General features: G+C 36.9%; 3 protein-coding genes and 1 non-coding gene across 6 annotated transcripts; 1 reads left to right on the top strand and 3 right to left on the bottom strand.

The window, feature by feature from the left end:
* Positions 1–305: 305 nt before the first annotated feature.
* LOC116205660 (membrane metalloprotease ARASP, chloroplastic) lies at positions 306–2,306 on the bottom strand. Its single transcript, XM_031538292.1, has one exon. The coding sequence runs from the start codon at positions 2,121–2,123 to the stop codon at positions 765–767; it is 1,359 nt and encodes a 452-aa protein (XP_031394152.1). The 5' UTR covers positions 2,124–2,306; the 3' UTR covers positions 306–764.
* Positions 2,307–6,288: 3,982 nt separating this feature from the next.
* On the bottom strand, positions 6,289–8,908 carry LOC116202259. 3 transcript variants are annotated; one of them, XR_004156037.1, is made up of 4 exons: positions 8,754–8,898; positions 8,461–8,668; positions 6,860–8,068; positions 6,289–6,753 (listed from the first exon to the last, which is right to left on the bottom strand). XR_004156037.1 is itself a non-coding variant. In XM_031533732.1 (2 exons), exon 2 carries the CDS (start codon positions 8,049–8,051, stop codon positions 7,794–7,796), a length of 258 nt encoding a protein of 85 aa, XP_031389592.1. In that variant the 5' UTR covers positions 8,052–8,068; positions 8,754–8,908; the 3' UTR covers positions 6,289–7,793. The 3 variants fall into 3 exon arrangements, 1 of the variants encoding a protein (XP_031389592.1); XR_004156036.1 differs by lacking the exon at positions 8,461–8,668 and having other exon boundaries at positions 8,754–8,908; XM_031533732.1 differs by lacking the exon at positions 8,461–8,668 and having other exon boundaries at positions 6,289–8,068; positions 8,754–8,908.
* Positions 8,909–10,207: 1,299 nt separating this feature from the next.
* Positions 10,208–15,807, top strand: LOC116203300 (transcription factor MYB101). Its single transcript, XM_031534981.1, has 4 exons — positions 10,208–10,404; positions 10,506–10,855; positions 14,180–15,023; positions 15,169–15,807. Exons 2-4 carry the CDS (start codon positions 10,514–10,516, stop codon positions 15,465–15,467), a joined length of 1,485 nt encoding a protein of 494 aa, XP_031390841.1. The 5' UTR covers positions 10,208–10,404; positions 10,506–10,513; the 3' UTR covers positions 15,468–15,807.
* A 1,226-nt stretch (positions 15,808–17,033) lies between these two features.
* Positions 17,034–17,107, bottom strand: TRNAN-GUU. The gene has a single exon. It is a non-coding gene; the product is annotated as a tRNA-Asn (tRNA).
* Positions 17,108–21,979: the final 4,872 nt, after the last annotated feature.

The following is a 21,979-nucleotide window of genomic DNA, read 5'->3' as shown; positions in this document are numbered from 1 at the left end:
AGAGAGAAACAAACTCACTCCAATTATATGCCATCAAAGAAAAAACTAACTCCAATAATACTCTTCTTTCTGACATTCACTATATTTGAAGAATGACACGGACTGAAATCACCAGCTTGGATATTGACAAACTCAGATCGGGAAATTGAACACATTTGATGGATCGCAACTCATAAATTTTCGTGTTTCTTTATCGCACCGTACACAGAATATACTTCGAAGAGCCACAGTTCATAAGCAGGTTCACTGGCAGTTCATAAGAATGACAGAGACTGAAATCACCAGCTTGGATATTTACAAACTCAGATCGGGAAATTGAACACATTCGATGGATCACAGCTCATAAATTTTCATGTTTCTTTATCGCACCGTACACAGAATATACTTCGAAGAGCCACAGTTCATAAGCAGGTTCACTGGCAGTTATAAGCTAAATTACCGAGCAAGTCGGAGAGAATAAGATAGTAAAAAACGACATAATTTGTGTCAATATTTCGAGGCATTGAAGAGAGTACGAGTTTTCGACCCATGTTAATATTTTGGCTGTTCAGTTTAACAACTATGGCTTCAATGAACTAAGGGGAAGAAGATCTATATGGAGGACAACAAACTTCGGCGAGGGGCAGGAGCCAAGAAATACCTTGCCAGTGATCCTTCGAAGGAGCCATCGAGTCTTGTCCATTACTTGCATCAGAATCTTCGGGAAATGCATTCATCGACTCTCAACTCAGCTACAACTTTGCATCATCTGACCCATGAAGCAATCACAACAATTCTTTGATGAAGTCGAGGTTGAGCGTGTCACGGATGATGAGAAATAGCCCAAGGAGTATCACAAACATTATCCCCGAAGACATAATCCTCTGTTCGACTTCTAAGGGAAGCTTCCTCCCTCCACGGGCAGCCTCTATGAGGATTAAGGCTAATGTCCCCCCATCAAGGGCAGGCAAGGGAAGAAGGTTTATTACCGCGAGGTTAAGATTAAGTATCGCGGCGAATTGGTAAAGCCCATCGATATTCGATCTCGCAACTTCTGCTCCAACAGCTATAATAGCCACAGGACCCGAAACTTTACTTGCTGATTGCGAGAAGTTCACGAAAGTCTGCCTTAAGCTGTCCAGAACATTATATGTCAGGGCCCAGAATTCTCTCCCTGCAAAGTTCCAAGCCTCCAGCAGATTCTTCGGGATAACTTTCGTGATCTTCACATTGGGCGATAACTGAACCCCGATTTTGCCCGTCCCATCGAAATTCTCATCGGGGGTCACTCCGACTTCGAAATTCTGATCTCTTCTCCCGACCCTAAGCACCACGTTTCTTCTCGGGCTTCTCTTGATCGCATCAACGAGCTCAGACACAGCAGCAGGCCCCTGTTTGGGCAACTCGGCACCATTCACAGAAAGAATTATGTCCCCTGGGAGAAGGCCATCTCGGGAGGCGGCCGAGAAAGCCCGGACCTCAGGCACGAGGACCCCCGGGAAGGCCTCTTGGACTGGCAAACCGACCGAAACCACTTGGACAAAGATTATGATATACGCGAACACTATATTGGCAATCACACCAGCTGAAACTACCAAGACCCTATCGAGAATCGGCCGGTTCTTGAGCAAGTTCTCATCATCAACAGGGATATCGCTCTCCGGGTCATTGTCAGGAAACCCGACAAACCCACCTAGAGGAAAAGCTCTGACGGAGTACTCTACATTGTTTGCATTGAATTTGGCTAGAACTGGACCAAACCCAATTGCGAATTTACTTACATGAATGCCCTGAAGATAAGCAGCTAAGAAATGGCCACTCTCATGGACTACAATGATGGCGGTGAGCACTCCAGCCGCCTGGAGGACCGACTCGAAGTTGCTGAAGTCAAGCCCGGCAACAGCCCAGGACCTGAAATCGAGCCTCCTGCTACATGGGTGTCTAATCTTTCCCCATAAAAACCGGTTCTTGGAATCAAATTTGCAGCTTGAAGAAGAAAAGGAACATGAGCTGAGGTAAGATTTTGGGAGGTGGGTTCTGGGCCTTAGGGGGAACTCTGAGGCGGGTGACTTTGAATTGATTAATCTGCCGAGTGTATATGAAGAAGATAATGATGGAGGGGAGGATGAGAGGTTTATAATCATGGTTTCTTGATCTTTTGGTATTAAGGGAGGAAGCTGAGGTGATGAGTAGAGGAGGAGGAAGAGTTGGAGGAGGGAGAAATTGGATAATCCACCATGGTGTTTGGGTCTGTGGAGGGGAAGCCGTTGAAGTGTCTCCCTCTCGATTCCCACAGATTGGCCTGTCCCCTTTGTAATTTCTCCGCTCTGTTTCTCACTTGTTAAAATATATATATATATATATATAACACTGTTTTTCACTTATTCATATACTAGTAATAATAATCAACATGAATTGACTCAAGCGGTTCAATATTTGTTCCGCTTAAATAAAGTTTCGGATCGAGTCCTTGTGAATGAAGAAATTTCACGTCGGGAGAGCTCTACCCCTTAATGGGTCGACCTAACTCGACTGGATTAGTTGAAACCCGATTGAACTTCGGATACTAGGATTTACTCCGAAAATAATAATAATAATAATAATAATCTATATTTATATCTATATATCTATATGAAAACAAAATTTCGAATTAATTCTCACGCCGCTATATCATCAAAAATAAGAAATTGAGCTCTCTCAAGTTGCTATGTTATCGATTTACATCAAAGAAATTATTACGCTTCGTTTGGTTTCACAGTTAAAATCACAAAAAATTTAACTTTAACTTTAACACAACAAAAATACACATTTTCCAAGTCAAAAATTTTAACTTTAACTTTAACTCAACACACTACACAATCATTTGTCATTTTCCACAATCAAAATCAAAGTTACTTTAACTCTGAAACCAAACGCACCATTATATTCTTATAAAGAAAGAAAATATTCTCATATAGATTGTTTTAAATTTGATTAATTAATTATGTAATAATAGAATATATAAATTATATGCATATAAATCGATAGGAAAATATACAAGGGAAGAAATTATGCAGTAGAATATATATACATTATATATACATCGACCAATATATAAATTATTTACAATAATTTACTGACGTTTGCATTAAATGAAAACATAAATAGATTACATAAGTATAATTAAATATATTATATATGTTATGCACCATTAAAGAAAAGATGACATGCATATACCTCTCATTCCGCTACATCATCAAATAAGAAACGGAGCTCTCTTATGTTACCATGTCATCGATTTACATGAAGGAAATTATTATAATCTTATAAAGGAAAAAATATTCCCATATAGATTGTTTTAAATTTGATTAATTAATTATGTAATAATAGAATATATAAATTATATGTATATAGATCAATGGAATATACATAAGGAAAAAAATATGCAGTAGAATTTATACATTAGCCAATATATAAATTATTTAGGGCAAATTACAAAAAAAAATTCAAATTTTGTAAAAAGTCTCAGTTTTGTCCTAAATTTTGTTTTGTAACAAAAAAAACATAAATTTTCTAAAATGTCTCAAAAATGACCTTCGTTATAACTTCCGTCAATTTTTGCTGCTGATGGTGGGTCCCTTTAACAGTCCACGTAGGTCACACGTAGGCAAAAATTGACGGAAGTTATAACGGAGGTCATTTTTGAGACATTTTAGAAAATTTATGGTTTTTTCTGTTACAAAACAAAATTTAGGACAAAATTGAGACATTTTACAAAATTTGGGTTTTTTTTTGTAATTTACCCAATTATTTACAACAGAACATAGTCCAATAAAGGCTTTACAATAATTTATTGTTGTTTGCATTAAATGAAAACATACATGGATTATATAAGTATAATTAAATATATTTCCTTTTATTAAATTTAGGCGTCTCTCTTTAATTACATATTTTTTATACTACTCGAGTTCTTTGACATGTAACAAAAGGTAGGTTCTTGAATGAAGGTCATTTCTCCTTTTTTTATGAATTATCACGGGTGAATTTTCTCCACTATGTTTGACAAAAATAAATTATAAGTTCTCGAATAAAGGTCGTTTCTACTTCTTCTTTTTTTCCTTTTTTTTGGTGATAAATTGTCACATGCAGATTTTCTCAATTATGTTTGACAAGAATAAATGGTAGGTTCTCGAATTAACAGTCGTTTTTCCATTTTTTATTTTTGATGAATTCTCACATGCGAATTTTCTCCAATATGTTCGAAACTCTCCAAGTCGCACTCTAGATTCAAGTGGTAAGGAATTCGATCGACCCTATAAATGTTATCCTACAATGAGATGACGTCTTACCTAGAACAATTTATACAAGAGATCAATAAACTTCAATTTTCATTAGGTTTTTGTCACGATATCGGTAACTATATCGCATGGAGAAAATATAATATGAACAATTAGATATTAATTATTTTTATTATTTTGTCCAAAATAATTATTTTTAATAAAATTATTGCATTTTTTATTTATTCAAAATTCAAAATTTTCTTATTTTAATATTTAACTGTTTCATAAATAATTTTATCATAATAATGAGATACTATATAAATATATTGATATATGATATGTTAAATTGATGATTATTTTGTCTAATTGGACACGGTATAGTTTTGGAAAATTTTATTTTTTGTTAGATATCATATCCGAGAAATCAAGATTTGATACATATAAAGTTAAAGATGTACAATTCCGAATATACACTATCCATTAGTAAATATTGAATACAAACAAATATTATTTCTTATGATTTTATTTTTATAATCTATAATAATTATATATATATATATCCAATTGTAAATAATAAAATATTCAGACTAGGTCTTTTTCTAAGCTAATTTCTTAAATTTGGTTTCTTCTTTTTTTCAATTCAAATATATACTTTTCAATTGTTTTACTTTTCTAAAAGGGTTTATAACAAAAAAATTTCCAAAATTTTCATATTTTAACAATTTTAGCACGGATTTTTTTCTTTGGCCAATTAAATTACAAACTACCAATTTGATAACAATGTTATTATACCGTCAATTTCTTCGTTAATTTTAACCGGAATTACTGATGTTGGTGCCACGTGGTACACTGTGATTGGTCCATTGGGTCCCGCATATTTTTTAAAAATAAAAATATTTCAAAAAATTTAAAAATAACAAAAAGGAAAAAAAAAGGCTATAAGGCCGCAAGTGAAGAGGATGAGAGGTGGTCAACAATGGGGGCCTCGAACCCCCTAGTTGGGATCGCCGATGATCTCTGCTATTTCCGACGACCCTAATTGGGGGGGGAGTAGGGGGCTGTCGTCAAGGCCCTCACTGGTCGAATCAAAAAACCCCCATTGCCAGCCACCTCTACTCCTCTTCACTTACGGCTTTTTTTTTCCTTTCCCTTTTTATTATTTTTTAAAATTTTCAGAATTTTTTATTTTCTTAAAAAATATGGGGCCCACTCGGCTAATCACTATGTGCCACGTGACACCTTTATGTACATGTCAACAATTCCGATTAAAATTAATGGAGAAATTAACGGCGTGCTAAAATTGTTATCAAATCTATAGTTTATGATTTAATTGGCTAAACAAAAAAGTTCATGCTAAAATCGTTAAAATATGAAAAGTTTGGGATTTATTTGGTTATTAAACCCTTTCTAAAATGATATTTTAGATTAAGTGATTCAAATCGGGAACCATACAAGGTCATGGAGAGGCAATAAGCCTGTATTAAACTTATTTGTTGCCACTTTGGTGGAATAAAAGTAATACTTCCCAACATAAACTAAACTATGACAATGTAATATGATTATTATTAATATAATATTATAACATGATTATTTAAATAAGAAAATTAGAAATTGCGCGGGTCGGTTTTCATTTAGTAATAATAAAGAGAGCGTAGCTAATGCATACATTCTCGCTTGCCAACTAAAAAGTTATAATTTTGATTTTTATTATGGGACTACTCGTACCATTTAATTAGCTATTAGGAATTCTACTGCGTTAGCTCATGAATTTCCTCGGTAATCGAAAAAAAAAGAGAGCAAAGAGAGAATTCACTTTATTTATCGTTTTCTTTCTTTCTTTTATTATTATTAGTATTATTATTTTTTATAGATTTAGTTTTCTAAATAACGAAGCAAATTCACAAATCACTTCCTTCACCCCAGTAAAATCCAACAAATGTTTCTTATATTGCTAGTGGGTCTGGTAATACTCCAGCAAAAGACATATTGGTTAAAACTACCTTTCGAGCAACCTCTGTTCTTCGTATTCACTCGACGAGACCAAGGAAAGTAAGTAAACTCGGGATTTCGTGATCCTTGTATACATCAGAGCAGTTGGAGAGTTATTCCATTACATCGATACATCAACGAAGAAGGTTAGATTTCAACTATATGAAAACCACAAGTTACAAGAAAAAACTGCGTAAATTTTTGCTAAACAGAACAAGAAATTTTAACTCACTGTCATGTGCATGACATTATTCCCATACAATTACACCGATGAAATGGACGAACTATTAGTCCCACTTTTGGCCCAGAGTACTTGCCTGTGACCTTCACGGCACGACTTTTTTCCATCCATGGGGTGGGACCTGTAGTTATCAAAACATGATAGCCCAAATCGCTGCTTCACTTCATTCATCAGTGCCAAAGCTGACCGAGACAGAGGGTCAAAGACTCCTATTGCTGCATTCACCTGAGAACAAGCACTCTTCCTTCTCAGCAGAGGTCGCGGTGACAAGTTAAGTTCCCTGTCCTGAAAGAGCCACGCAACTCAGTTCTCTTGAAGCTGGGCTTCAACATTAATCCGATCTGGTGCCAACATGATTGAAATTCAGAAAAGGCTACATAAGCTTACTTACTCGCACTTTCGCAGAGGCTTCCGTACAATCTGCAGCATACCATGGCTAAGAAAGTTTACCATTCAGATTCCCAACTTCCGCCATGATTTGATAATGCCACTTCAGTAATGATCTTATTAATCTCTTCATAGGAAAAAGCTTCAAAGCCACCATTTTAACCAACTGGAAGTTTTGGACAATTTCCGCACTAGATTTATTTTAAAACCAGTAAATAAGTATTGAGTTGATAGAATTTCCCCTTCAACTACATCTCAAGGTGCACTCATGTCCAGTTCTTGTATTTAATGAAGCATTTCAACCATCATCAGATTCAGAAGCAAAATCATAACAAATGGAAGAGAAACCACCAGACAAGATTCACACATAAGACCTCTTCACCAGAAAGAAGCACATAACAAGAGCAAGTTTCCTAGCACCATCAAACCTTCTGCTGCTCTCAAGGTCCATACTGCTGATCAACCTTCCACCTCAGAGATACATATTCGGAACCAACAAATCTGTATTTCTCTTCCAGCAAGCTTCATGAGCATCAGAATTTTGACGCCAAAGACTGCTTACACAGAAAAACTCTGATTGGGCTTCTGTTTCTTACTGAATTCTCCCTTTGGTGCCCCTTGGCCTCCTACGATATTACAGAATCTGCTTTCAAAGCTTTAACTTCATATCGAGTTTTTAATCTAAACCGTCACTCAGCAAAAGCACCAAAGAGATGCAAGTCTATAGAACATGTAGGAACCAGAAAACCAGATGGAACATGTTTCACTTAACTTCAGAATTTAAAGAACTGTACAGGGCATCCTCCCATATTACAACTCAGAGGAAAATAAATAAATATATATATATATATGTATATGTATAATATAAGTATCAATGCATTATATTGACCATCATATCATTAGAATAATTTGTTTAAAAAAATGGGGAATAAAGAGTATTATTGTTGATGTGAAGAAATGCAAACTGAGAGAGCGAGTTGAGCTTGTTGGCACTGTGACCGCTTGAGAGCGGTCCCTCCACTGGCACACAAGCTCCGTACCGCCTCCGACTCCTGGGGGCAAGCTTCCGAAACCAAGCACAGGGCCAGAGCCTGGTTCAGATGTCTACAAGCAATCTCACGATCTATTCCGGCTGGGACACGCCGATGGCACTCGCATAGTGCCTGATGCAGCCGATCACAGGGCCCCACACCCATGGTCTTTCGATATGGACCTGCTTCCAAGATTAGTTTGTAGATTCAACTTCAATGCAGTTCTCTACAATGGCTATAATTACTTATAATAGCAATACTCATCATTCAATCAATTCCAAACTAATCAGCTAAAAAAGGATTACGATCCCTTGCTTTTAATTGACCAATGCCGAGGAGTTTGTTATTAAGTTGATATATGCCAGAACAACTTTTATAGACACGAGAAGCATGAAAACATTATGAACTATGATCAGTTCAAATTTAGCTGTTCATTCCATATACAAAGTTATAATTCAAGGATACACAACAGCTGAAAAATGAAATGAAAAGTGATGGAGAAAAAATCAATAAAATTGAATCTTCTGTCTAAATATAAATTGCAAGTATCAGCTGGCTAAAAATGAAATCTTACACTCAAAGATTATAATATGAGGCTAAACAGAACAACTTTCTTCATCAATCCAAGACTAGGGTTCTTCCAATCAACTCATGGAGTTATGACTGGTTTGCCTAATTTCAGGAAACGATACGAAACTTCTTCATCGACCCACTATCCCAGATGGGCTCTGCAGCTTAAAATCCTCCCCAGAGCACGGAAATGGCGAATTTTGATTCGACATCTAAGCTCGAATTGCATGGAATTAGCTTCATAAGTAAGCATAGAACTGTCAATTAAGAGCATTTCATGGAATTCGGAATACGTACCAGAGAGAATGTGATGTTGGATTGAACAGTAAAGAACGATTACTTCCCTATTGGAAGAAGTTCCATGAAGTAATTGATCAGAGCTCTGCGGAGGGGGAGGAGCCACTGTGCTTCTCCGTACGGTTCCGTGGAGGTAAGGGTCCTAAGGGAGACCAGGGGACGTTCACTTGGGGGCCGAATGCTAATTTAGTAATTTGTCCCTATACTTTTTATTTTTTGTATTTTTCCCCAATACTATTATTTGATTAGCACGATTTTGCATCCATACTTCACATGGTGTTACATTACACCCCATTGTTTAAGGCTCAAATAGTATAAAATTTTCAACACGATGAAAAGCCGTGGTCTGTAATTGATGTCCCAAATGCAAAGTTCAGTGAAAAATTGGCAATTGCCTTGGCCTCTTACCGATTATAGGTCATAAATTTTCACTTGATTTAGGACTAATTTCAATTGAATCTGAGTTTTTCATAGTTATCAGGTTACAATCGGGGTGAATTTTTTTATTTGAAATTTGGTCCCATTTATGGCCGGGGTCACAATTTGAAGCTTCACGACAAAAAGAACAATAAATACGGTCAAACTGCATACATATTGAAAAGGAAAAATATTTATTCAGCTGGTTAAAATAAAATAAAAATTAATAGAATACATGAAAATTAATATGAATAATATACGAACGACAAAAGAAATTTATTGTTCCTTATTTGAAACCCCATATTTTATTGAAATGGGAAAATGACCTTTATTGTTGTCCAAACCCTTCTTCTTCTTTTTTTTATAATGAGGGCATTCGGGTTTGCTCGACTAATGTCTCAATTTACATAAACACTTCATAAGCTCACAGGACATGTCAGTTTAGCCACAGGCGTGCAGATAGCAATATGGATGATTCTTCTGCATGGTTTCTGAAGTGACTCGAACTTAGGACTTTCCTGAAAAAGTCACACTTTTAGACCAACCCTATTATCCGGACTTAGTACCAATCAATAATAAATAATAAAATCGCATCGTCATCTGATAAAGTTAACCTTTTAGAGTACGCACGGTTGTAGTTCTTATGATTCTATAGATAAAACATACGAGGTTAGCACAAACGCCTATCTTCTTGCACCATTCAAAAAATAAGCAAGTGATGATGAACGAGAAAGCATTGTTTATTTCTTGGAACAAAATGGTTAATATGTCGTGTAATTCCTGCCATGTTTTGGTTTGAAGAACCACATTTTGTTAGCATTTTTTTCCAAATATTGCGATTGAGAAAACATTTGTTTGGTTTGATCATGATAAAGCTCAATAACAGTTGAAGCAAAGCAAATATTAACCGGTGGAAAAAGAATTAGCAACGGAATGCAAGACATAGATGATAGAACAAATAACATACAAAACGGAGCGAAATGGTTGCTGGCCCCTTTAAATTCTCACACCCCTCATATCCACAACTCCCCCTTGCCCCCAAGTTTAGTCCCACCAAACTCTCTCTCTGTCTCCCCCAATCTCTCTCTCTCTCTCAAGCAAAGAAGGAAAGGAAGGGCCAAAGAGAAAAAGGAAAACAAACATTTTTGCCATCTCTTATCTCTTCTCCCACCCTTGGAGAGGAGAGACCCACTGATCTTCTCTTCTACGCGAGCATTTTGATCTTCTTCTGCAGGTATAATAAAAAAAAATGCATATATAGCTAGGGTTAACCTTTTGATATATGGTAATAAAAACACAAAAGAGGCTAATAGTGGTATTTCGGTTTTTGGGTAGCGTAAAAGATGGCCAGGAACAACAGGGACGAGGGAGCAGCAGCGGTGGAGGGTGCGCGTGAGCCCGTGATGGTGGGCGGGAACCAGGGAGGGCAAGGGCTGAAGAAGGGGCCGTGGACGTCGGCAGAGGATGCTATCCTGATCGAGTATGTGAAGAAGCACGGGGAAGGGAACTGGAACTCCGTGCAGAGGAACACCGGGCTGATGAGGTGTGGGAAGAGCTGCAGGCTCAGGTGGGCTAACCATCTCCGGCCTAACCTTAAGAAGGGTGCGTTCACTGCCGAGGAGGAGCGGACCATCATCCAACTCCATGCGAAGTACGGCAACAAGTGGGCTCGCATGGCTTCGCTGGTATGTATATATTACTAGATGCATGCCCGTGAAATGTACAGTAAAAAGAATTTTTTCGATGTAGTCGCATAATATATATGTGCTTATTTATCGATTCATCTACATCTGCAACAACGTATGAATTGTCTAGTGAATATATATAAGTTGATCCCGTGAGTTGGATAGATAGGCTAGCTTCCGCATGCAAATTAATGATGATCAAAACGTTGGATGGCTTTTCCTACAAACAGTCCGTTTACGAGGATACTGAGCTTTATTTGCCCAATAGATTAATAATCATGATTCCTCTTCTCAATCATTTTTTATGAGTTTTTCTTTTCTTTTCTTTTCTTTTCAACAATAGGGAGGTTAATAACTTAATTGGGAAAGGGAAAGTGAAATAAAGCTACGTAGAATTCTAATAGCAATAATTGAATTTATAATATTTTAATTTACATCAAACGACAAGTTTTAAACTTTTATATGATTTGATTACATCTTACATGACCAATATGATAATCAATGTTTTCAAATCCTACTCGATATTGAACTAGACACCTCACTGGGTTGCGATTCACCAGGTTCGACCATCGGTTAAACTATTTATTGTAAATAAATCTTGAAAATTCTAGAATTATTGACATAGATATCGATAAACATGGAAAATTTTTAAACTAACAACATAATTTTCTCAACCACAAAACTAACAACGTAATCCAGAAATACATTTTGCTCGCTACCACGAAAATTTTAAAATATTATAATTTTAAAATATGATATTAAAATTTAAAAATTAAATTAAATTATATGCAATAACATTCAATCGGAAATATCATTCACAACAATTTATAGTCAATTAAACACTTAATAACAACCTTAAAATTTTAAAAGGAATTTTGGAATAGTTATTCTATTTTGAAATCTTTAGCAAAATGTTTGAAGATGAAAAATAATTTCTCTAAGAAGGTTACTTCGCTTAATTTCCACACGTAAAAGGTCTTAAACGGTCCAGTTGATTGAGTCGAAGGGCCAACCACATTTGCTGGTCTTAGCTTAGCTTTTTACTTAATTGTACTACAAACCAGACAGGCTATAGGTACTCGTTCAACCAACCGGTTGGATCGGTCAGACCGAGTTGAACATCTTGAAGACAATGCTACAACCATTACTACTAGATAATTACAAAAGCTACTTAGGTATTTTCTCATTATCACATTATGCAACCGGAGGCATGAAATATCTTATTATTTTTCTTATTTTTATATTTACCCAATGAGTTATTATTTTGTTTTAAGCGCCTTCTTGGTCACACTTACCTCGTTTTTTGACCAACGTCTTTATTTCGTACATATTTGTACATTTATTTCCCCTTTTAATTATACGTAAAACACATAAATGATGATGGCGTAATGAGATTTCTTAAAATGACATGAATTTAATATTGTTGTATTTATGTATGTTAATTACTTTGTATAACTAGAAAATGACTTTTTAAGACACAACTTAATAGATCCATGAACCTCAAAAAAAAAAAAAAAACTCTTTGTATTATTTATTTGTGGCATGTTTCTGCCAATATTCTCAAAAGCAGCCCGGACCTTAACCTGGCGATTTATAGTTGACCAATTTTTGAAGAAAACAAATCTTTTCTTCCCAAACTTGTAGTTAGAAAAATTAAAATAGAATGGGTAGAAGAAATTCTAAATTTAAGGATTTACATAAGTTTCTTTTTTATATTGTACGCTTATACTGCTAAATAAATGAAACCATATTTGTGAATTAGCTCATCAATTTTCATAATTTTAATGTTTTTGGCTGAGTTTGTTATCATTCATTTTTTTATAATTTAATTAATTTATGAAGATATTGCTACATCATTTCTTGATAATAAGATAAGCTGATTAGGTGTTTCCCGTTGCTCCATTTGAATTGTCAGCGAAAACAATCGGACGCATAACATATCTTATCTTTATTATTCTTATTTTTATATTCACCCATTCTTTCTCAGTCACGCTTACCTCGTTTTTTGGCCAACGTCTTTATTTTGTATGTATTTGTATATTTATTTCCTCTATTAATTATGGATATAACACATAAATGATAATAGCTCATTGTGATTTTATAAGAAGACATGAATTTAATAAAGTTGCAGGTATGTACATTAATTACTTTTATAAAAATAAAATACTTTTTAAGAAAGCATATTAAAAAAGATATGAATTCAATATAGTTGTACTTATGACATATATTTATTATTTTTATAATTAAAAATATTTTTTTAAGAAATGATGTACTTATTAGGTACATGAATCTCCCTCTCTAAAATAAAAGGACTGCCTATTTTTTCAATTTGTGGCATACTTCTTCCAATATTTTGAAGTGAAATCTGGATTGTCTGGTTCCACCGGTTGAACCGGGATCTCTTGCTTGAGCCGTGTATATTGAAAGACCAACTTGCTACGGGGACATGGCCAGAATTGTTTGGCCTGGTTAACCCACCAACCTGGATTCAACCGATTTACAATTGGACCGGCTTTTGCCCAATTTTTTTTAAAGAAAGTTTTCCAAATATTTAGCTAGAAAAAATAAAATAAATTGGTATAGAACATGATAGATTTACGAATTAGAATGTAAATTTTTTTCCATGTACACCACCTTGTATCCGAAAATCCAATGAGCCCCAACTAATATAGAGTCGAGTTGGTCAATCGTTTCATTAAGGAATAAAATTTTTCAAAACGTTTAGAATTCACAAGATTTGAAACCAACTGTTTGTAAAAAAAAAAAAAGAGATTCATATTTTCAATTGTAAGCTTATTTTGCAAAATTTAAACCATATCTAAGAATTAGTCCACAAATTTGCTAGAGTTTAATAGCTTTGATTTTCGTTTTACTTATTCTGGTTTTTAATAATCTATTAAAATTATTAAAAAAATAAATCGATGACCAGACCAAATTGACCCACAACCCAGTGAGAGTCCGGTTCAACATCCGAAACGAATTGAAAGGTTCTCTTTTTTCCTGCTTTTACTAGCCCTAGGTGCGTAAGCAAATGAGAGATGAAAATTAAGTTCCAAAAAATATTTGTTCACGGGGCATCACCGCTATATCTCGTCTTTTCAATTGTTATTGTCGTATGTATGTTCCGAATTTCCAGATTACACCATACAATGAATTATCAGCTGATATCATTACTTCAGGAATTAATTGTACCATATAATAATTGCATTACAAAATATTTCTAATCACCTTTTTCCTTTTATTATCATTAAAATTTCGATTCATATATTTTTGCATATGTTTCATCTCTCTTTCTGATGAGTCGTTCTGTTTGTTCACTGATAGTTGCCGGGTCGAACTGACAACGAGATCAAGAACTACTGGAACACGAGGATAAAGAGAAGACTCAGAGCAAATTTACCTCTGTACCCGGAAGGAATCCGAAGGGCCGAACTTCTGCACCAGAGAAGGCATCAGCTACTCCATCACCAACACTACTTGACATCTTCTTCCTTATTGCAACCCCAACAAGTATTGCCGAATCCACAAGGAAGATATGGGTTCAATCCGTCTCACCATTCCTTCCATCAGGCTGGTTTTACAATGCCATCGATCAATGTTTTGTCTAGTACTCAACAACCCTATATGGTCCATTCAGATCCAAATCATCTCAACGAATTCCTCCTCAATAACCTCAATGGCAACTTCTCCGTGCCTATCCCGTCACCATCAAGCTTCTTTGATCAAAGCATCCCAGCCCATTTGCTGCAAAACCCTAACTCACTTCCCGTGAATTCTCTGGGCATTTTCAATGATGATCTAACTAGTCTAACTGCCATGCTGATGGGGGCTCCAGTTGAAGATTCGGGCAACAAGTTGAGCACTAACAAAAAGCTCTCTTCGGGCAAAAACCAATCCACAGGGCCAACAGCACTAGCCCCCTCCAGCTCTTCACCAAATAGCGACGATTGCTTGATCGGAGCCCACAGCAATAACTCTGATGAGTACAATGACATCAAGCGGGAGCAGCCATTGGCAAATCGGAACAGTGGTTTGCTAGATTCTCTCTTGGAGGAGGCTAAAGTCCTTACTTCTCAGAAGAACTTCAAGGACGAAGACAGCTCGTACACAGCTGATGGTGCTAACGGGAAGCAAACAGTTGAGGACACTCCGGATGAGTTCTGTATCGGTAAGCAAGCGATTTATCTTTTCTATGCGTGCCATTAAGATAAAAGTACCTTTGACTTAAACCTTGCACCCGTTACATGTTTGCAGATTAATATGTTACGTACATTGCGGATATATGATTTATCTGCTAATCACATATGATCCAGGGCCAGAAGATCTCGAGGAGATTATGAAAATGGATAATCCATTTTATTCAATGGACGAGGAACTCTCAAGCTTGCTAATGAATTTCCCATCTGCCATGCCAAAGCCAGAGTGGTACCTATCTGGCAGCAACAATGACGCAACCGGACAATCATCAAGCAGGGCAAAAGAAAATAGCTCAGCAAGTCTTGATGTATGCAATGCTGATGACGCGACCCCTCCACGGGTCATGGCCACCTCTTCAGAATCGGACTGGAGCCTGAAGGCAAGCTGCTGGAAGAACATGCCGGGGATACATTAAAAAGCAACATATGAAGAGAGTCGTGGTTTACCTTATCCTGTCATCAAAATCTAGTCTAGGGTTCATAGCTCTTCGTGTGTACATACATACATTTGTGCGTCAAGTTGATGCATGCATGTATATATGTACATTCGCGAGGAGTTCAATACAGTTGTTAGTAGTTATAGCTAAGGTAGCTGTTTAGTGTCAAAAAAAGAAAAATAAAAAAAAAGAGCAGCTTAGGGTAAAAGTAAAAACCGTAGATATATCTCGTTCCTCTCTTCGGAGACAGCTGATAAGTAGTTGTTTTATTGGGACTTCATTTCAACAGAGAAAAGAAAAAAAAGTAGCTGTTTTATTATGTACTTTGTTAACTAGCTAGACTGGTTTGATAGTCTTTTAATTTAATTAAGTTTCCTTATCTCTTCTATCTCACCTCTGTGGACTTGGTGCAATGAGTCCTTGACATTGCCACGGACATGATTTTTTTTTTCGGTTACAAAAAGGGCTTGTGAACTTACTGCAATAAAATAGAAATCCTAATAACTAATAAAATGGCACAGATAGTTCCACTAGTATCGAACATCGAACCTCTTGGTTACCAGGCGATGACGTGCATCACTCAACTTCATAGTACCATCTTTTGACATGAATTTTTACCAGTGGACTTCTCTGCGTTTATATTCTTCCCCTCTTATCTATCCTTTTCCAGACTAAAGAATCTCGTTTCTAACCTTTAAAAAAAAACACGCGCGCGTGCACATATATATATATATATATATTATCTTGATGATTAACATTTCCTTAATTTAGAACCCCGGATTCAATTTTGTGGTTGTTAATGGAATGTGACATATCATGATAAAGAGGCTTCATGCCCAAAATGGGTTTGCTCCAACCCGGGCCCAAGGTCGAATCCTGACCTCTTGTCCTGATGAAGATCACTAGTTAGTTGTTAGCCCCCGTTGTCCTTCCATCATTCATCCACCATTCAGAAGACAGTTTTAAAAGCATATGAAAAAGGAAGAGTATATTAATAATTATTAACCCACATTTGCCGGAAAAGCTACATCCTATACGAGCAAGAGTACTAACAGGAACATCACGGGTATAAGGGACGCCCACAAGGTCTGGTACAAGCAAGTTAGCCACCTCAACAGGAGGGGATACAAAGTATATATAATGTCCTCGGAGTCGAATAGGTCATCCGTAGTCAAGCGAGCTAAGCAATCCGCTACATGTTAGCTTCCCGAAAGGTGTGCCCCTTCCTAAAACCGATGAAGTGGATTCCTGCTATCCATAATTATTGGCATTAGCTATACATATAGGACATGGGTCTTGATTTTTTCTTCGGTAGATAATAGGGCAGAGTCCAAAAGAAATTCAAAAGAAAAACATGAGGGGGATGGATCAATTTTTAACCAGCCTTGCATACCTTAAAAACTTCCTCATGCTTTCGAGGAACATTTTAAGATAATCTCCGTGCAATAAAAAAATCTTCAGTCCCTTTAATAAATCTGCTTCATATTGGAGAAAAAATTAATGTTGATATGAAAATTTGAAATGAAAAACAACAAAAACACACTGCTCTAGAAGGAGGGCTTGAACCTCCGACCTTGTGGTTAACAGCCACACGCTCTAACCAACTGAGCTATTCCAGCTTTTGAACTGCGAATGGATTTTAACACTACTAAAGTGTTGTCATGGCCTGTCGGCTATGGGTTTCCCAAGAAATAAACCAATAGCGACGATCCAAACAAACTTGGGCGAAAGTAATAATTTATGGCCATAGTGATAGATATCCATAGATTTAAATTCCTGAAAATTTACAACTCATGCACTCATTTTTCTTGTCGTTAATTTATCCAGAGTAAGTCATATTATTATGAATAATTTACCCCAGTATCTTCCAATTACTGACAACTTCACGGGTTCAAAACATAATATACGTTCCATACTCGACAACATATCCTAGAAGAAAACCGATATACACTCCAATGATTCAGTGTGGAAATATCAGACTAGAGGAGCACTAATAAGATCGGAGTCCGTGTATAACCCAAAAATGGATGGTTTGCAAATTAGAGAGGTTGTAATCTCTTCCTCAAGGTGACCTTGGATTGCAGAAGAGAATCCTCGATCAAGACCGGACCTTGTAAGATTTGCTAGTCTTGTATTCATTCATTCCCAAAGCTTTACAAAGTTTACTCTCAAATTCCTCATATTATCAAGTCAAATCGTAAATAACGCCATCTTTTTTTTATTTTTAGCAAGATCTCCATGCATTTTGAATAAGTTCACCTGAATTCAAGCACAAGAGTAATCGTTGTTTCATCCTATTTTTATATTTATGCCTAAATTGCTTTATGTTTTACTAAGTCCCCGTAATTATCCTCCTAGCTAACTATTCAAATGGTAAGAGATGTAATTTTATCGACATGAGTGATGCTAGAAATGTCGAATTCGGAACAGCCGAGTAGAGACGAAGGGCAGTATTGTTAACCATTCAAAGATGAAGGGCACTTTATCAGACAGAGAAGAGCGGGAGGAATTTCCAGCGAAATGTGTCGAAGGAAATGATTATTTTTACCTATCGATATTGAATGAAATTTTGATAAATGAGAATATTATGAGGGTAATTAGGCTTTTTTTTTTTTTTTGCTCAGCTATCAATGAATTTCCATTGATAACAAAAATTGGTAACAGAGGAAAATGTGTAAGAGGATACAATAGAGAGACAAAAAATAAAAAAAATACAACTGACTTTGCCATTTTCTTTTAAGAGGATATGATTTAGCACTTTTGAATTGCATATTGTACTCTTTTTCCAAGATACAATGTCTGAAACTATGCAGTTGAACTCCTTTAGAGGTAATGGTGAATTTGCATGATTCCTGGCAATTAATGCATTTGGGAATCCGAATTTAACTCATGGAGGGTGGAATTGATCGATGGCTATAGAAGCAGCACAGACACAAGCCGTGTGCTTGTGGGTTTTTATCTTTTGTCATGATACTGCTTTCACACCGACAGGTCTTTTCGTTGAAAATTATTCTCAAAGTGAAAACTCGTTTTTTTTCCGGAAACCATTTTCCTTGTTTGGTCGAGGCGCTTCTAAAACTTGTTTGAGATATAAGAATTAACCTGATTTCCTTCTCAAACCTAAGATATCAGATTGGCAAGTGCCTCGGAAGCTCGGTGTTGCGTCTGATATACGATAGTAGAAGACAATATGAACGAAAAAAACAAAAGTGACACACGGAATTGATTACCCAGTTCGTCAGTAATTCTGACTACGTCTGGGGGCGCCGCCAAGCCAGGTATATCATCTATTTTTTTTAGTTAGGGTTACAAGAGATATAAACAGCTGTTTTAAAGGGAACAAACCCTAATTACATCCCCAATGGGCCGGATTCACAGTACTTCAGGCTCCATAACTTAACACTCAGTTTCATGCTCCGGAAGCTCGATGTGTCTTCCGTGGAGTGAACTTTTATGCAGATGCGCTTGTAAAGATAAGAATGAATTTATAAAATTTTCTGCCTATGGATATATATAATACGCTCTTTTGGTATAGCTTGTAAACCCCATGTTTGGCACTACCAAACTATCGATTACATATTCAAGTTCTTGTAAGTAGAAAATAACTTTCCAATAATTTCTGGAATCACGCCGAGGATTAATTTCAAATAGTTTTTGAGATGATAAATGCGAACTAGAATCTTTCTTGTTTTAATTCAATATATAATGGCAATTTTCATTCTTGTTAATTCGATATTAAGGTTTCAAGTTTACCCTGTCCATGCATTGATCGCGCACATAAATTAGTCCGGTTAAAGGAAGTTAGTCCGAACATTACATGCCCTCCGAGACTGTGCGCTGTCCAAGCCGATTTGGGTAAGCCTTATCCTTTAGCAAATCAATCGGTGTTCTTCTCCTGTCCCCCGAAGGAATGGTTGTCGAGTAATCTTGGCCAACCATTCCACTCCAACTAGTCTTCTATCTTTGCCACGGGTTGTTGGTTAATCTGGAGTTGGCGAAATAAAGTGTTGTTTGACCCTGATTTCTCCTGCCCAAAGTTGGGTACACAAACAATTCTTCGCACTGCCTTGGGATTTTAGGAGTCCTGGGCAGCAACTCGGGCTGTTGGAGGTGGTAGCAACAAGGATTGGATGGACATTCGTTGGTTGAAGCCACCCGAAGATTTTCTCAAGTTGAACACCAATGGCTCAGTTCGTGAGAATCCAGGAATAGCAGGGGCTGGTGGCTTAATACGCAATGACAGTGGTGGTTGGGTGATCGACTTTGTGCAAAATATTGGAATCACTTCTGTCACGATGGCGGAATTATGGGGAGTTCTTACTGGTCTAGAGCTGGCTTGAATTCAGGTTTTCGGAAAGTGTTACTTGAGGTGTACTCCTTGGTGGTCCGCAATTTTATCTCCGAGGAGGGTAGCTGTGCACCCACATTCCAAGCCCTACTCCAACGTATTAAAGAACTATGCCAACGAACTTGGAAAATCCGTATTCAACACACTTATCAGAGGGAAACTCGTGCGCGGACTGGCTTGCTAGGAGGGCGATCGACTTCCCTTTGGGCACTCATGTTCTCCATTCAGCTCCTAATGAGGTCTTACCACTTCTGTTAGGCAATATTTCAGGTGCCTCTATACCTCGTCTTGTTTCTGTTTAATTGTTATTTAGGACTTTTGCCCATTTCCACCGAAAAAAAAGGAAGAAAATTCATGCATAAGCCAAATGGTCCAACACACACCGTGACACAAAAAGAATTCCCACTAAAAGCACCTTAACTTAATGATCAATCATTGGGGTGGTCTAAATCCTTCAAAATCCAAGGTTTTGGAACTTAATGGGAATTGGTCTGACAGAGAATCACAGATGGAACAGAGATGGAGGGAAGAATGCAATTGGGGTGCAATTTGGAAATTTAATGAACCTACGAAGTACCTCACAAGGATGGGGCTGGTAGGGTTTCCCAAATTCCAAAAACCTAACCCTTAAATAAAAGGGAAAGGTTCCCTTTCTCCCTCCCAAACAGATCCCTAATGGACGGACTCTCAATAAATTCTTGGCTGCAAACAGGACGAACATCCCTCTCTTCCCTTCCCATCACTCCCATTTAATGCCCGTTCTCCCCCTGCCCCATTTAAAGTTGTCCCTTTGAAAAACTTTGCCCGCGAATCTTTTCCTTAATAGCTACGATGAACTTTTCGTACTATTATGTCATCTCACCGTCTCGAATATCGCCTCAATACGACTCGTATGTTATCGTTTCTCCTTTGTAAGTTCCTCTGCGGATGGTGCAGTTGTGTCACATATATGTGTATAAACAAACAATTTTAGTGGTCAGCAACAGATCTTTTGTTGATATAAGGAGCTCATTTTGAAATGTTTTTCCCGAGTATATATAATGAAAACCCATTTGCAAATGAGCTTTTATTGAGAGTTGATGTCAAGAAAATCCCACCATCATAAAATAAATAAGAAAATTCTATGCATATAACACAGATGAGTTCCATGACCTATCTGTTTAATCTTTCGGGATGATTATGACCGCACTAATTATAAGCCTAGTGAAAATTCAATGATCTTTGTTTTCTTATACCTCGAGATACATGGATTTTAAGATCACCGAAGAGTAACTGTTTCGGGGGAGATTTTCATATCCTTTGGTAGGTTGGCTATACTTCCTAGCTATCGATGAACATTCGGTTTGTGACTTAATTTCGAAATTTGAGTGATTCTGTCGAGACCCTCTTAAGATTTTCTCCTTTTTTCAGCATGGTTAGTGATGTGTGCACCTTTACATGAAATTCTTTCTAGTAGCTTGTTTGGATACATGAGCAATATAACGAAAGGAAGGGAAGCGGAGGAAAAGTTGTATGAAATTTTCAAAAATTCCTAGACAATTTTCCCTCCCCTCCCCCCGCCTCTCCATTTCCCTTTGTTTTCCTAAATTCTAACGGAAGGTATACGTACAGGACTAAGATCATTCTTGTATAGGTTCACGATTTCTGTACCATCCTTAATTAATATTCCCAACTTCCTTTCTCGTTAGGTTGTTGGAGAATTGAATGCAAGTCCTTTAATGCCTCTCCCTCCAATAACACCTGCCCTCCCCCCTTCCCCCTCCCCTCTCCTCTCTGTGGCTGCCTTCTTAAAGACACGAGTCTCTCTCAGTTTCTCTCAATTTCCATCTCCTTTTGCTCCTTCCCATTCCATTCTATTAATCCATGGCAGCTCAGCTTCTTCTCTTTGCCCCCCTCCAAGCTGGTGATCTAGTCTGGAATCATGCCACCCAAGAATAGATGTCCAAAAATTTGACTGATTTTGGAATAATTGGGTTTGTGATATTGACTTTGGTTAGGTTGTTTAATTTTGTGAAGCAGGTTTGAGTCTCGGGATGTTGGTTAGAACGGGATATTGGTCCGGTTCAATAAGAAAGCGGGCGTTTGAAAGTGCGTCAAACCCTACTTTTTGATTGAGCCGTGCCAATATCGCGTGCCATGGCTC

This window comes from Punica granatum, chromosome 4 (genome assembly GCF_007655135.1).
Source record: "Punica granatum isolate Tunisia-2019 chromosome 4, ASM765513v2, whole genome shotgun sequence".
Taxonomy (NCBI): Eukaryota; Viridiplantae; Streptophyta; class Magnoliopsida; order Myrtales; family Lythraceae; genus Punica; species Punica granatum.
This window is presented reverse-complemented; position numbering and strand designations above follow the sequence as displayed.